The sequence below is a fragment of the Zeus faber genome (genome assembly GCF_960531495.2).
Source record: "Zeus faber genome assembly, chromosome: 14".
NCBI lineage: Eukaryota > Metazoa > Chordata > Actinopteri > Zeiformes > Zeidae > Zeus > Zeus faber.
The window spans coordinates 27,172,129-27,187,663 of record NC_137200.1 but is presented as its reverse complement, the minus strand read 5'-3'; the positions used below and the strand labels follow the sequence as shown (position 1 = coordinate 27,187,663).

The 15,535-nt window shown below is 46.1% G+C and overlaps 1 protein-coding gene across 1 annotated transcript in view; it reads left to right on the top strand.

The window, feature by feature from the left end:
* The window catches only part of dlg4a (discs, large homolog 4a), a gene marked incomplete at both ends in the record, with an annotated part of 43,807 nt that overhangs the window by 15,750 nt on the left and 12,522 nt on the right, over nt 1–15,535 (top strand). The window contains 4 exons of the mRNA XM_080013579.1: nt 10,616–10,669; nt 12,075–12,125; nt 12,352–12,476; nt 12,878–12,897. Coding sequence (XP_079869705.1) covers nt 10,616–10,669; nt 12,075–12,125; nt 12,352–12,476; nt 12,878–12,897 — 250 coding nt within the window. The remainder of the gene's footprint in view (nt 1–10,615; nt 10,670–12,074; nt 12,126–12,351; nt 12,477–12,877; nt 12,898–15,535) is intronic.

Sequence of the window (15,535 nt, the reverse complement as noted above, 5' to 3'; positions counted from 1 at the left end):
GCCTCCTGCAAGATGAGATACATTACTTTTTGTGTGTCCTGTAGATGTCAGTGTTTGACTGTAGAGAATGACTCTGGTAACCCTTGACCCCCCCCCCCCCCCCCATCCCTGCTTCTCTTCCACTGGAACCCGTACAAAACATGTGGTGACTTTTACAACGTTTCACCCACGCGCCTCTGGAAAAACAGGGTTCTTACCGGGTCCTTGAGGTGCTTGTACTGTTTGAATGTCAATCTCGAAAATTTAAGGACCATTGAAAGCCTGTGACACCCCCCCCCCCCCCCCCCCAGTTTTGTTATTCAACTTGTAAGGTATAATTAAAATATTCCAGAATCACTTTTACGACATAGATTATGCCAGGGAATGTGGATTGAATCTAGAATGGTTGGAAATATACATTTATAATAGTAGATGACAATAAGATTAATTATTTATATATATATATATATATATATATGTATATACTGTACATACACATAGACAGATGCAGCACATGTAGCACACATGCACACACACACACACACACACACACACACACACACACACACACACACAAAAACATATACATATCTACACACGCAGACACATATCTATATATATATATACACACACACACACACACACACTCACACACACTCACTGAAAAGATTTGTCAGCAGCACATTGATGCTCCGATCTGGTGACTGGGAAGGAAACCGACGAACATTGAACTCATTGTCATGTTCATGAGACGACTTTTGCTTTGGGACACGGAGCCTTATCATGCTGGAAGTAGGTATTAGAAGATGGTAAATTGTGGCCATGAAGGGATGTGCTCTCTAATTGAGGGGAAAGCAGTTTATTTTCATGGCATTTACATAAATAATGCAGCGTGTCATTATAAGCGGTGTGCTATTTATAAGGGCTATGATCAGGCTGATAGTGTGTGTTCCCGCTACCTCGTAAATTCATTTTCCATTATAAATATGACACAGGGTTAATTTAGCGTGTTTTTGGTAATAAACGTTAAATCCAAAAGGTTGCTCTGATATATATTTATGGGAATACAAAGGGATTCCACTGGTCATTGATAAGATTTAAGGCCATTCTGTTTACTGTTTAATTTTAACTTTATTTTCCTATTGGTTTCTGTACATTTCTTTAATGCTTATATACATTTTTTTTTGCCATTAGATTTATTGTACATTACCTATTCCTTATCATCTTAAGTTCAGTTTTCTGGTTCACTGTCAGGTTTATTTAATAAGTTATTGTATTTCACCAATTTTTTTTAGGTCAATTTCTTCCGGGTCACTATTATTATTATTTTTTTAATTGTTTTTCTGTTTTTTTAATCCATCTATCTGTCTGTCTGTCTGTCTGTCTGTCTGTCTGTCTGTCTGTCTGTCTGTCGGTCTTTTACTCTCTACAGAGTAGAAAGGAAAGTGATGCTCTTGCATGACAAACCTATCCATCACAAAGACAGTCAGGTAGTAGTGAAAAAGCCTCCCGTGGCTTTAGGGAAGGGAAGTTTAACAACATGCAGCCAAACATCTGCCCTCATCGGATCAACCAAACCATGGTGTAATACACCACGTATGAACGTACCGCGTGCGCCAGAAGTCCAACTCCTGCTCTGGCAAACTACCAGGAGGAACTGAGCTGCGCTGCTGAGCAAAAAAGACAAAAGAGTCTCAGTTACAGGCTTTCTAGAGCCCCCCCCCTAGGGCCGTCCCTTCCTCCGCTCGTCCTGCTGGAGCACTCCTGCTCGACGCCCTCTGCCTTCACCGCCTCCGCCCCCCCCCCTCCCCCCACCAGATTTTTCCTTTATAAAAGTTGAAACGTGTCCCCGCCGCTCGGCTGTAATCACCGTGCAGCCGCAGCTCTGCAGGTCTGTGGGGAGGGGGGAGGCGATTGGGGGAGAAGAGGAGAGGAGTGAGGCAGGAGGCGGAGAGAGAGAGAGCGCGCTGCAGCCGGGCGAGAAAATGAGATGGAGGTGGGAGGGAGGCGGGGCCCGTCGGCCGACAGCCCGCCCTTCGGTGCGCCGTGGTGTAACCTTGCTGGTGCTGGTGGTTTGTGTTTGGAGTGCGGCCGGGCGGTGGCGTGTCCGGGCGCAGGCGGGAAGGCGTCCGTCCGTCCGCCCAGCGTTCTGACGACTGCGGCCACTGATCGACTGAACTAAAAACCCGATTCTGTTCCGTCTTTTGGAAGCTGCGCGTCCCACCATGGAAACTTATTTCGGTGATAAGTACCTGAAGTACCTTGCTGCAGGAGCACAGGTGACTAATGCCCGGCGGTGTATCACACGCAATAATCAACTTTATGCATTTTCAAACTGACCCTTCAAGAATACTGGGAGATCAGTGTGGCCCCAAAATATACGATAGATGAGTTGCATTGATTTTTTTTATCGACAGTTGCTGGGCGGTTTTGCAGACGGTTATTTTATCTAAACCAGGAGTAAGATAATCCGACTTAAATTAATCCAGAAATTCAAAATGCCTCTCTGAGACGCTGCTTAATTTAAGGTCGCTTAGTTGTTAGTCCAGATCTGTTGTCGAGGTCGACGCGGAGGCCACATCCAATAATCCAAAGATTTAATTTCCTTCTGTTTTAGACCAAGAAAGGCTATTTCATTTAGTCCAGATTGAAAGTGCGATAGGCTTAATCTCCGTTCCACTAAACCGCCCCGTTGGATTTGGGCGGTGCATTTAAAGAAAGCGGTAGAAACGCCCGCGCAAGCCTGATTTCTGGATCTCTTTAATTCTACGAAGAAATAAAAATGGACGAACGGAACGGAAATACCGGCCACAAAGCCAAAACAGACTAACTCATCTCCGAGGCGAGGCGGCGGCGCGGGGATCGGTGGGACCCGCTGCGGAGCGGGGCCCAAACCCGCCTCCGGGGAGGAGTGGTGGCTGGGGATGGTGGGGTCGGTTTGGGCTGCTGTCCTTCCAGGTTCAGCCAAAGTATCATCCCCCTCCCCGGCCACACCGCTGGCTGCCGCCATCACTTTTTCTGCTCCGTTGCCCGGGTGGCGGCGAGGGGGGGGGGGAGAAAATATGAACTGCAATCTCAGTGAGAGAGATAGAGAGAGAGAGGCAGAGGGAGAGAGAGAGAAGAGAGGGAGGGAGGGAGAGGGAGAGAGAGAGAAAGGGAGGGAGAGAGAGGGAGAAAGAGAAGAAAGAGAGAGAGAGGGAGGGAGAGAGAGAAGAAAGAGAGAGAGAGAGAGAGGGAGGGAGAGAGAGAGGGAGGGAGAGAGAAGAGAGAGGGAGAGGGAGGGAGGGAGAGAGCGAGAGAGCGAGAGAGGGAGGGAGAGAGAGAAGAGAGAAAGAGAAGAGAGAGGGAGGGAGGGAGAGAGAGAGAAGAAAGAGAGAGAGAGAGGGGGGGAGGGAGAGAGAGAAGAGAGAGAGAGGGAGGGAGAGAGAGAAGAAAGAGAGAGAGAGAGGGAGGGAGAGAGAGAGGGAGAGAGAGGGAGGGAGAGAGAGCGAGATAGAGAGAGAGCGAGATAGAGAGAGAGGGAGAGAGAGAGAGAGAGACCATTTCTATAGAAGTAGCAGGTGATTTTCCGCAGATATGGAGTTCCAGAGTACTGGGGCCCGAAGTGAGAATGCTCTGCAGCCCGCGGACTTCTTTTTAACGCTTGGATCCGCTAAAGGACCAGCGTGCTGTGAATCTGAGGCTTGGAAAAAAAAATGAGAATAGTAACCAAAAAGAAAATGAGAAGGAAAATAAGCAAATGAAGACAGGATTTAAAAATGGTGACACTTTAACTCAGAGACAATAGTGAGAAAGGAGGTAAAACGAGACAGTTAACTTCTCCATAACTGTTTTATTTTTTATTTAATTTGACATCAACCAGTGTCAAGAGGAACAACTGGAAGCCTTTTGTTTTTTTACGGCTCGTCTAGTTGTAGTGAAGCGTCGCAGCGGGCTTCCCAGAGCTTGCTCGGACGGAGCGGGGTCCGCGGGCGGTGGCGGCCGCCGGTCCGGTCCGTCAGTGGTTTTCAGCCGGGTGGTGTGAGGGCGTCGGCGGTTTGGACGGTGCCGAGGAAAGAGTCCAGAGGGAAGGCTCTGAGGCGGTGATTCCGAGGGGCCCGCGGTTTCGCCCTCGCGTGGTCGCTCCGGGCGAGCTGATTCCACTCTCAAACCGCTCCCGGGCTGGAGGGCGGTGGCGCTGGTGCGCCTCTCTCTTGTTGCGGTCGACCGTCGAATACATCTAATCTTGACGACGCTAACGTCATCAGCTCGGTTTCTATCTTTTGGGGAATCGGTTGAAAACAAAAAGGAGAGAATAAATGCCACATGGCAAAAAAAAAACCGCATGGTTTGGTGACACGAAACAACGGAAAGAAAATGGGTGTACGCAGTTCTTCAGCTGGGTGGCTGGAGCAGGGTTGTCTAGTTAAATTCAAATTGCACCTGTAAAGGCTGTTTAGTGTAGAGAGACAAAGACTTAAAGAGAATGGATGAAAAGGGTAAAAATCACACCAAAAGAAAAGCTCTTCAACTGGAGCGAGGTCCCGTCCATCGCTACCCGCTCGACGGCTCCTCCCAAACACCAGACAGAGGGGGGAGGAGTTTGGGTGTCTCTCCTTCTCAAAACGGTGGAGGAGGCGGAGCTTTTGTGCATCTTCTTTCTTACTGGCGGCTGATCATTCCCTGACTGGTCAAGGTCATTTTACTTGAAGCATTCCGACCCATGAAAACAAACCCTCGTGGGGAGGTTTCACATGCATATGACACAACATATGAGGTTTAAAAAATGAAACACGTGAATCAGACGTGTGTCGTCTTTCAAAACCATTCTCCCAGTGATAGAACACACTAACTAACTAACTACTAAGACGATTTCTAATTACTAACTATTAAAACCTAATCTAAACACTCCTCAAAAATGGCATAAAATCATCGTCAAGCAACATGAAAGTTATTACATCTAAATGATGTCATCGCAAATTTCGCCGATTGACATGGTACAGCAATGAGAGTCAGATCCTTTTCCACACAAACATCTGCAGAAATAATGTTACGTCGCTTGATTTGACCTTAACGCAAAGCTTAACACAACTCCCGGTGGATCTCCTCCCAGACGTGTCGTGGGACAGCCTCCCCTCGGGGAGGGGGGTCCGTCTTGACCAGAGGGAAACGGGGGGGGGGGGGGGGAAGCGGTTTGCCGTTTGGTCCGCTGAGGCCCCTCGGGCCCTCGAGTGGTTTGGCCCCACGCCGCTGATCTGCCCATCGGATCTGAACGGCCGTCCCTCGGGAAGGGTCTTGTTGAGCCGGCATCGGCCGAGACAGCGAGACAGAGTGGTCCGGTCGCCCTCCCGTCCGTCTGGTCCTCCTCCTGTGGTCCTCCTCCCGTCCGTCTGGTCCCCCTCCTGTCCATCTGGTCCTCCTCCTGTGGTCCTCCTCCCGTCCGTCTGGTCCCCCTCCCGTCCGTCTGATCCCCCTCCCGTCCGTCTGGTCCCCCTCCCTTCCATCTGGTCCCCCTCCCTTCCGTCTGGTCCCCCTCCCGTCTGTCTGGTCCCCCTCCTGTCCGTCTGGTCCTCCTCCCGTCGGTCTGGTCCTCCTCCTGTCCCTCTGGTCCTCCTCCTGTCCGTCTGGTCCCGTCCGTCTGGTCCCCCTCCCGTCCGTTTGGTCCCCCTCCCGTGCGTCTTAGTTCGGCCCCCGTTGGCGTCCTGACTGGGAACGGAGAAAAGCCCGACTTGGGCTTTATTTTTGATTTGGGCGTCCGGGAAACTGCACTCACCAATGTGTGCGTGGACAACCTTGACACTTTTTTAAAAGACCGAGTCTCACACATTCTCACTCACACACCGAGACGCAACAAACGGAATCATATTAGAGATGTTATTTTTAATTTTAGGTATATTATTAGGTGTGCACTCACGTGAATTAGAGCGAGGAAAAACCCTCTTCCCGTGGCCGAGCCGCGCAAGTGAAAAACAGCCTCTTCCATTATTCACAGCTCGACACCGACGCCTTATTTGACTCTTGCACACAAATGCATTTTGCGCATTAAACGACAGTGGCTGTCCCTCGGGGGCGGCTCCGCTGCTGCGTCTTAGTGGGTCTCGCAGAGATCAATGCGACGGACAGATATTTGATTTCGCTCACGTCACCGATGCTCACGTCACAGTGCATCCTCCGGGGTTTTCCTCCAGCTGCTCATCAGCTCGACAGTCACCCTGAAACGCTCGGCTCGAAACCCGTCGCCGTGAACTCCCACTGCACTTGTTACTCCCCCGTGCGGCCATGTTGGCTCCCCAGAGCTGATGCCGCTGTATACTGACGACATCATGGGCAGCTGACAATGCTGCGCATGCGTGTGGAGACGAGCGTTCGACAAAGTCGGTCGTTGAAGTTACTGTTCCAGATCGAAGATTTAATTTGTGATATATATACGGTTTATATTGGGCGTGGGCATGATTGGTCGACGTGTGGCGTTATTTTACCCAGTTTGAGAAAACAGTAGAGCGCTGGCTGCGCGGGGTGAGGCTGTCTTACCGAGGTCCTACTGCTGCCAGACGGAGTCGTTTGCAATTTTGGCCATTTTTTGTTTTGTCACCCCTGGCAAGACTTGATTCTGTCTGGTCGCTGTAGCCCGCGGCTTATTTGGAAAAATAAAACAATCATTTTGAGTAGCACCTGTTGTAGTTGCATCATTTACGTACTGGTAGCTGTTCTCACTTGCGGTTTACGATCTATGTCGGGGGGTTGATGATGTCACCGCTCGTCCACTCAATCGACTGAAATCCTTGTTGTGGTTGACGAGCGCTAAAAAATAAAAAATTAAAGAAAATGCCCATCCCGGGTGAACGTCCAACAATGCCGTCGTCGAGGGAGGTCACTGAGAAAGACAACTCCCCGCCGGAGTTGTGGGGGCTACAGTGAGTCTGCGGCGTCGGGGCGGCGGGGGGCCCGGGCGGCTCGCGGCCCCGCAGCCGCGTGCAGGTGGAGAAGGGCTCGGCTCCGTCCGAGGTCGCGAAAGCTTCGGCGACGCGAAGGCAACGGGGCTTCACCTCCACATCACGTAGGTCCCGGCGCACAGGACGTTTTCCACCCGGCTCCGCGCTGGAGGACCGGCTGGTTGTGAGGCGGCAGCTGAAGCTGTAAATGCACGCAGCTCGCACACAGGAACCGGTGTGGCCATTGGTAACGAGGTCGCGGCAGGCTGCGGCAGGCTGCGGCAGGCTGCGGCAGGCTGCGGCAGGCTGCGGCAGGCTGTGGCAGGCCGCAGGCGGCTGCGGGTGGCTGCGGGCGGCTGCGGGTGGCTGCGGGCGGCTGCGGGCGGCTGCGGGCATGCGGGCGGCTGCGGGCATGAAGGTGAATATAATGATACTATATACACCATATATACTGTATATAATGTATAGACTATATACACTATAGATACAATATGCACTAAATATACTGTATATACTATGTATACTATATACACTATATACACTAAATATACTGTATATACTATATACACTATAGATACTATATACACTTTATACACTGTATATACTATATATACTATATACACTGTATATACTATATACACCATATATACTGTATATACTATATACACTATATATACTACAGTATACAACTAAATATACTATCTACACTATATACACTATATATACTATATACACTATATACACTACTATATACACTATATATAATATATATATTATCTACACTATATACACTATATATACTATATATACTATATACACTATATACACTACTATATTAACTATATATACTATATACACTATATATAATATATATACTATCTACACTACACTATATATACTATATACACTATATATACTATATACACTATATTTAATATATATACTATCTACACTATATACACGATATATACTCTATACACTATATACACTATATACTGTATACTATTTATACCAGCTACGCCCTCTTACCGTGAAATAACATGGCTCCTCGCTTATCGACCTGGTTGTAGTAACGGAACACGGTTGTTGAGTCAGGAGTACCTGTGTGTGTTACAGTACTTGTACTGTTAATATGGAGCACATGTCGCACTGCTCTCCCTTTGAAACCGGAGAATGGATTCAGTCCGACCTCCCTTCAGACCGATACTTCTGCTTCTTCCTTCTTCTTCTGAGGACGTGTTTTACATGTTTCTTGAGGTAAATGATCAAAGCCGCGCCACGTTTTGACGCACGGTAAAGTACCACGGCTCGAAAAACTCTAATTGATGCTCATTTCTAGACCCCTCGCGTGCATGTTGGCGGCAGCCATCCCGACGTAAACACAGCATTCATCAGGAAGCCTGGTGACGGCTGCAAATAGACCTCGGTTGGAGCTGAATGGGCGATGCTGGAACATGCAGGTGGACAACGGCGAAACGCTGAAGCGTCGCAATCCTTTTTTTTTTTTATTGTTTTTATTTCCAAACAAATGCAGAGAAAGAGAGCGGCTCTTTCAGAGCCTCCGCCGGGGGAACACATTTCTGCCGGCTACACCCGTTATTTCCGTCTGCGGATAAGGCATCAGGGCCCGTTGGACGCAGCCGACGGGCAGCGCTCCGCCTGCGGGCACCGTGATCTCCACGGGAATGGAGCCGCCAAACGTTTGGGAACGTCCCGGAAGACTGAGGGACGTCCCCCCCCCCCCAGGCCTGCCGCTCATATCACCCCGCCACATCCACGAGCCAGCGGACGCAAAGGGGACTTTTGTTTCGCGGTGAGCTTCAGTAGAGTTAAAACTCGAGGAGTTGAAAGGAGCTTGTGTCGGGCGAGAAGGAAACGTGACGGGCGGCCACATTGTGACAGACCAGAGGGATCCTCATTGTAATTGTAGTAGGATGAGACTTGGAATCCAGCTCTGCTCTGGGTGGACGGATGCGCCGCTGCTCCAGGTACTTTGAAGAGAAGTGAAAAAATAAAAATAAAAAATGACAACGAAATACGTGAAATAGAACGATTCAATTAAAATTTTGAAACAAAAAGAAAAAATTGTGCATGATCCGATTTTTTTTTTCCCCCCCTTCGCCTTCTGTCCCAGTTACCATTAATTAAGTACTAGATGCCGGAAAAAAAACAAAGCAGTTATTCTTTCCTCTTTTTTCTGGCGTGGCTTTTGTGCCGAGGCGGCGGTTTTTCCCACAGGCCGGGCTCGGGGTCAGAGCCTGTGAAGGTCGGGCGCCCGGCTCCGCGCCGCTTCCGCCATTTGCGCCGTCGCAAGCACTTTGGGCGCGCGGCGTGTCCCCCCACGCCGCTGGGGGGCCGCTGGGAAGCAACCACACCGAGCAAACAACCACACCGAACAAACAACCACACCGAACAAACAACCACACCGAACAAACAAACACACCGAACAAACAACCACACCGAACAAACAAACACACCGAACAAACAACCACACCGAACAAACAACCACACCGAACAAACAAACACACCGAACAAACAAACACACCGAACAAACAACCACACCGAACAAACAACCACACCGAACAAACAAACACACCGAACAAACAACCACACCGAACAAACAAAGACACCGAACAAACAACCACACCGAACAAACAAACACACCGAACAAACAACCACACCGAACAAACAACCACACCGAACAAACAACCACACCCAACAAACAACCACACCCAACAAACAACCACACCCAACAAACAACCACACCCAACAAACAACCACACCGAACAAACAGGGAGGTGCGGGGAGGGCGGGAGCCAGGAGACGCCGCCACGGCCCGGGGCATTTTCCCGCCGCGGCTCAAGCCAGTCCCAACACCCGCGGGAGGTTGCGGGTGTGTTGGGTGCTCACAGAAGCACCGGATGAGGGAAGGTGTATTTTGGGAGAACGCCGCTCCCGTCCCTGCGGTGGAGCTCCATGCACCGGGGCCGTCCCGGCGGCTGGCAGCGCCCCCCCCACACCCCGACTGAGACGCTTGGGGTTTGTTGTTTTTTTTTTTTTTTTTCTTCCTTTCGTTTGTCTAGCGACAAGGTTTATTTCAACGACATTCACCGCGTACATAACCATATAGAGAGATTTTATAAGACATCTATAAGATATATCTGTACCTCCCATGAGCCACTGACGTCACTAATCACCTTTAATATGACTATACTACAACTAGTAAGATACTATATATACTGTACTATATATTAGGCTTACAGTACAGTACAGTATCACCATGCAAGACTACACCTGGTCCACTGTCAGGTGCTTGGAATGCAACGTTTTTTGGGGGGGGCATCCCGCCCGGGAACCGGGCGCTGACCGTGGATTTTGACCTTGTACTCGTCGTAGACTTACCTGCTGCTTGCCGGCGTTGGGCCCCCTGGTCAACCGTGTACGTAGGTGGACGGTGTTGTTTCTCGTCTCCTTTTGAAATGTCTTTATTTGAGCTCTTTCTGGCTCTTTCGCCGCCGCCCCAGAATTTCTGAGCTTGATGAGGTCCCATCTTATCTGGTCTCATGGAGCCCGGGGAGGCCCTGGTGACCGTTCGGCTCCGAGCGCAGGAGGGACGGAGGGGAAGGTTTTGGGGGGCGCTCCGAGGATCCCCGGAGGATCTCGGGGTCTTGAGCCGCAGGTTTTCCGTCGTTTAATAACGTTTGTTGCCTCTTCTTCCTCCGCAGGGGAATTCTCCGCCGGTGGTGGTGAACACCGACACCCTCGACGGCTCCCCCTATGTAAGGATTTCTCTCTTTATTATACAAGGATGTTGAGACATCCATTATTCTAACCCTAAATACTGGGCTCATTTTCTGGGGGTTTTTTTTCGAAGGATGAATAATTATATAGCTAATGATATGATATTAATAATAATATACTCTAGCCGCATGATAATGCATTTAGCTAACTACGCTGTTCACTATTTCAATGTAAATCATTAAATATTCGTTCTCTTTGAAACTGAAAGCACATAAGTATTAAAATCTGCGTTTGAAATAAAGACGTTTAATTATATACTGTACAGTCTGCATAGCGAAAATGTGAATTAATGATCTTGTATATGCATATTATATGTATAGTATATAAATAAATATAAAATTATATAAATAATAATATGAATGAACATAATAATTCTATACAATAATTTATATACAATTACATAAATAATAATAATATGTTAATATTAATTTTATATAATAATTTATATAAATGTATGTATATAAATAACGTGAAGACACACATTATATAAATTCAATTTAAATTATAAAATGTCATCGCAAAATGGCCGGGATCCGTAAATTCTTCGCCAGGTTCCATTGCGCTAAAAAGAGTTTTCTAGGTCAAAACAATGCAGTTGTTTTTTTTAAGTTTCCCAAGTCTCCCCTCCTCGGGGATTCACCGAGCTGTGGCGGTGTAGCCGCCACGTAGCCCGGAGACGAACACCGCGGTGGGAATAGCATTAACTAATTACCAGGTACAAGACAGGTACAAGACCGGCTCCTTTTCCGTCATTTCTCCACGGTGTGAGCGTAAACAACCAATGTGCTTTCACGGTCTCTCTGGAATAACAAACCTATAAGGCACGAGTTTCATCTGAATCAGGACTAAAATAATCCTACTTGAATTCATCCACAATTCAAAAATGTCTTTCTGGGACGTTGCTGATTTCAAGATGAATTAGCTGGAGACTTGGGAGTGGCTGAGGTGATGAAGGACTAGTCAGCTCCTTCTGTCTGGTCCTGGTGCTGGTCTCAGTCCAGATCATCCTTTTCGTCAATGTCCACCCGGAGGCCACGCCCATTCATCCGGAGATTCAATTTAAGCCTCCCCTGAGACCTGGATTAGCTCTCGTGGTCCTTCCGGGAAATCCAAAATTGACTGACTGTTTTACACCGCGACTGAGAACGTGAGTCCAGGTTAAAAGTGTGATTTAGTTGAATATTTTGCCAAACCTCCGTGGGCCGAGCTGCCCCAACGTGTCAGGCGGGAAAACGCAAAAGACGATGGGCCGGTCACGGCGAATATGATGGCGGCGCCACTGTGGACCCTCATAAGTGTTAGAATTTACCATCAGACTCCTATTTGGAAATGTGCATGGACACATGTGCGGCTTTATAGGATGTCGACGTCTCCTTTCCACAGGTAAACGGGACCGAAGGGGAAATTGAATATGAAGAGATCACGCTGGAGCGGGTGAGTTTTTCCCGTCGCACCGTCACACTCGGACCCTCCAACGTTGATTTATGTCGCCGCCCGTCGCCTTTTCCAAAACACAATATCCGGATCATCGGGTAGATAAGTGTGTGTGTGTGTGTGTGTGTGTGTGTGTGTGTGTGTGTGTGTGTGTGTGTGTGTGTGTGTGTGTGTGTGTGTGTGTGTGTGTGTGTGTGTGCGCGCGCGTTTGTGTGTCTCATTGAAGGGGAACTCGGGCCTGGGCTTCAGCATAGCAGGAGGGACGGACAACCCCCACGTGGGCGACGACCCCAGCATCTTCATCACCAAAATCATCCCCGGAGGAGCCGCCGCGCAGGACGGACGACTCAGGTAGAACCACACCTTCATGCGGCGATCAAACGCGCACACACGCGCACGCACACACACAGACACACACACGCGCACACACACACACACACACGCACTCAAGATTCAAGATTTCAAGAGGTTTATCTCCCTGACCCCATACATAAGCCTCGCCCTTTCTTTTTGATTGTGCAATCCCAAAAAATATCGTTTTTCATTTTTCTTTGGATTCATATTTTCGAAATATCAATAACAATTCAACCAAAAAGCAAGTCATTTTTAAAAAATTTGAGTCATAAACAGAAGTAGCAAGCACCGAATATGGAATTTGGATGAAGTGTGATCTCAAATTAAAAAGCTTAAAGGGCTGTACCGCTGTCAGTCTTTTACAGTGTTTTTGGTAATTGTTAATTCCATTTGAAAAGGCGGGAGCGCCATTGCTTGAGTCAGTGGAAAATATGGCAAAACAAAGTAACTTTGACAAAAATATGCCTTTCTGTAATATGTATTTATACGAGAGGTTTCTCACAATATTGACTGATGGATTTTTTTTCAAACCCCAATTTAAGAGACAATATAAAATCTTAAAACTGTGAGCGATAAGCAGGAAAAGAGGAGTCATATAATATTATGTGACTAATAGGTCAAAACATTCTAAAGAGAGCACTCCATTCCGTCTTCTCTGAACACGGGCAGACGTGCGCTTTCTTCCAAGGTTTGTTTTTTCGGAACCTTTCACTGCAAACTGTAATGAACAACCCTCCAGACGTCACCGTCCCTGTGGGAGCCACGGGGGAGTCTGAAGGAAAGACGACCTGCTTTAGCCGAACGTTAGATTGCTGATCAGCGGCGGAACCTGAGCGCTCGCCCTCCAGGGAATTCTCCACTCAGTCCGTTACGTTTCCCACCAACCGTTGAGGGATATTATAAACAAAATCAATAAAGGTCAAAATTCAACATTTGCTCGGTAAATCTGGTTCTAGCCGCCTGAAAAGTTAAACAGGGACGCTCTTTGCCTTTGTTGCCTTGCATGAATGTGGTTGTAATAATAAAAAAAACAGTAGTAGTAATACCCATTATGATAACCATAATAATATTCTGATTATAATACTGATGATGATATAATATAATAATAATAATAATAATAATAATAATAATAATAATAATAATAATAATAATAATAACAATAACAATAACGGTAGTAGTAATATCCATTATGATAACCATAATAATAACAGTGATAATAATACTGATGATGATATAATATAATAATAATAATAATAATAATAATAATAATAATAATAACAATAACAGTAGTAGTAATACAGATGATGATAATAATAGTGATAATACAGATGATTTTAACGATAATATTGTTATTATTATAAAATGTAATAGCTATGTTATTAACTATAATAATAATAATAATAATAATAATAATAATAATAGTCCTGACAGTTACGTATTACATTTTGCAGCTTTTCCGTAGTCAATTCTGCCTGATTCTGACCCAAATTTGTCGGGGTGGTCACAGATGATGTCACACCCACACAGGATAAAGACGACTATTTTGCATCCGGAACAAGAATAAACATAAACATTGTCATTATTTTATTCAACAAACACAATAAATACATGTTATTTCACAAACATAATAAATACAAGTTTATTTCAATGTGTACTTCATTTCGCCTCTTGTGCTAACAACCTACAATTCAAGAACACAATTAAATACATGAATTGCCTGCAATGTAATACAGACAACATTTATTGTACATTGAGATTAATTTGGAATTTGACTTATTATTACTCGTCACTATTTAACGCCTATTCCCTTTTCATTTGAAGCCTGCTACGTTTAGCTGTAGGGAGCTGTTGACGAAATGTCTTGTGTTGTCAGTGGCCGTTTGGTCTTGTGTGGGGCAATACTGACGTAGTTACGGAAGCTTGACCGTTCGATGCCGTACGCGGCAACGACGACCTCGTGACGTCATCTTGGCGCATCATGGACTCGCACCGTTGGGATAGGCTCGACGTGGCGGCGACTTTCTGTGGATCCGTGTTTTTCTTCGTGTTCGGAAAAAAAAACGGTGGACGTCGTCGTCGCGATTATTGACAATTTTCAGGGTGCCGTTTTTCCCAACCTCCAAACTCAACACGGACTCCTGCATTGTGTACCTCACGACTTCCTCGAATACCGCAAAGTGAGGAGGAACACAACGCCACGCCCAACACGGGGTTCGATCCGAACGGAGTATCATCTTCTACATGAAGACCTAAGAGATAAAATATCAATAGAACACACACACAGCACACACACACACACACGTGCGTAGTTTGTCACCCCTAACCGCGACAGAGCGAGTGACTCTGATGGTGGGAATGGACGTCCGGAGCCACAACCTGCACATCGATAAGGGAATTGGATGATGATGTCACGGAGCGTCTCACCCTAAACCCCGTCTCACTCCACTGCCCAAACCGGACGTTCTCGAGCGTCGCCGTGTCGGTGAGGCGCGTCGGGCTGCTTCCGGTCGAAGTGAGTCAGGGGTTTTTTTTCCCGCTGATTCCCTCTCCGCGCGGCGGTGGATTTGGACGAAACTTGAACCGTGAGGTTTCTCGCGAACCTGAACAATAACAATAACAATAATAATAATAATAATAATAATAATAATAATAATAATAATAATAATGATGATAATAATAATAATAATAACAACAACAACAATAATAATAATAATAATAACAACAACAACAATAATAATAATAATAATAATAATAATAACAATAACAACAACAACAACAATAATAATAATAATAATAATAATAATAACAACAATAATAATAACAATAACAACAATAATAATAATAACAACAATAATAATTATTATAATAACAATAATAATAATTATAATAATAATAATAATAACAATAATAATAATAATAATAATTATTATTATTATTATTATTATAATAATAATAATTATTATTATTATTATAATAATTATTATAATAACAATAATATAATAATAATAATAATAATAATAATAATAATAATAATAATTATAATAATAATAATTATA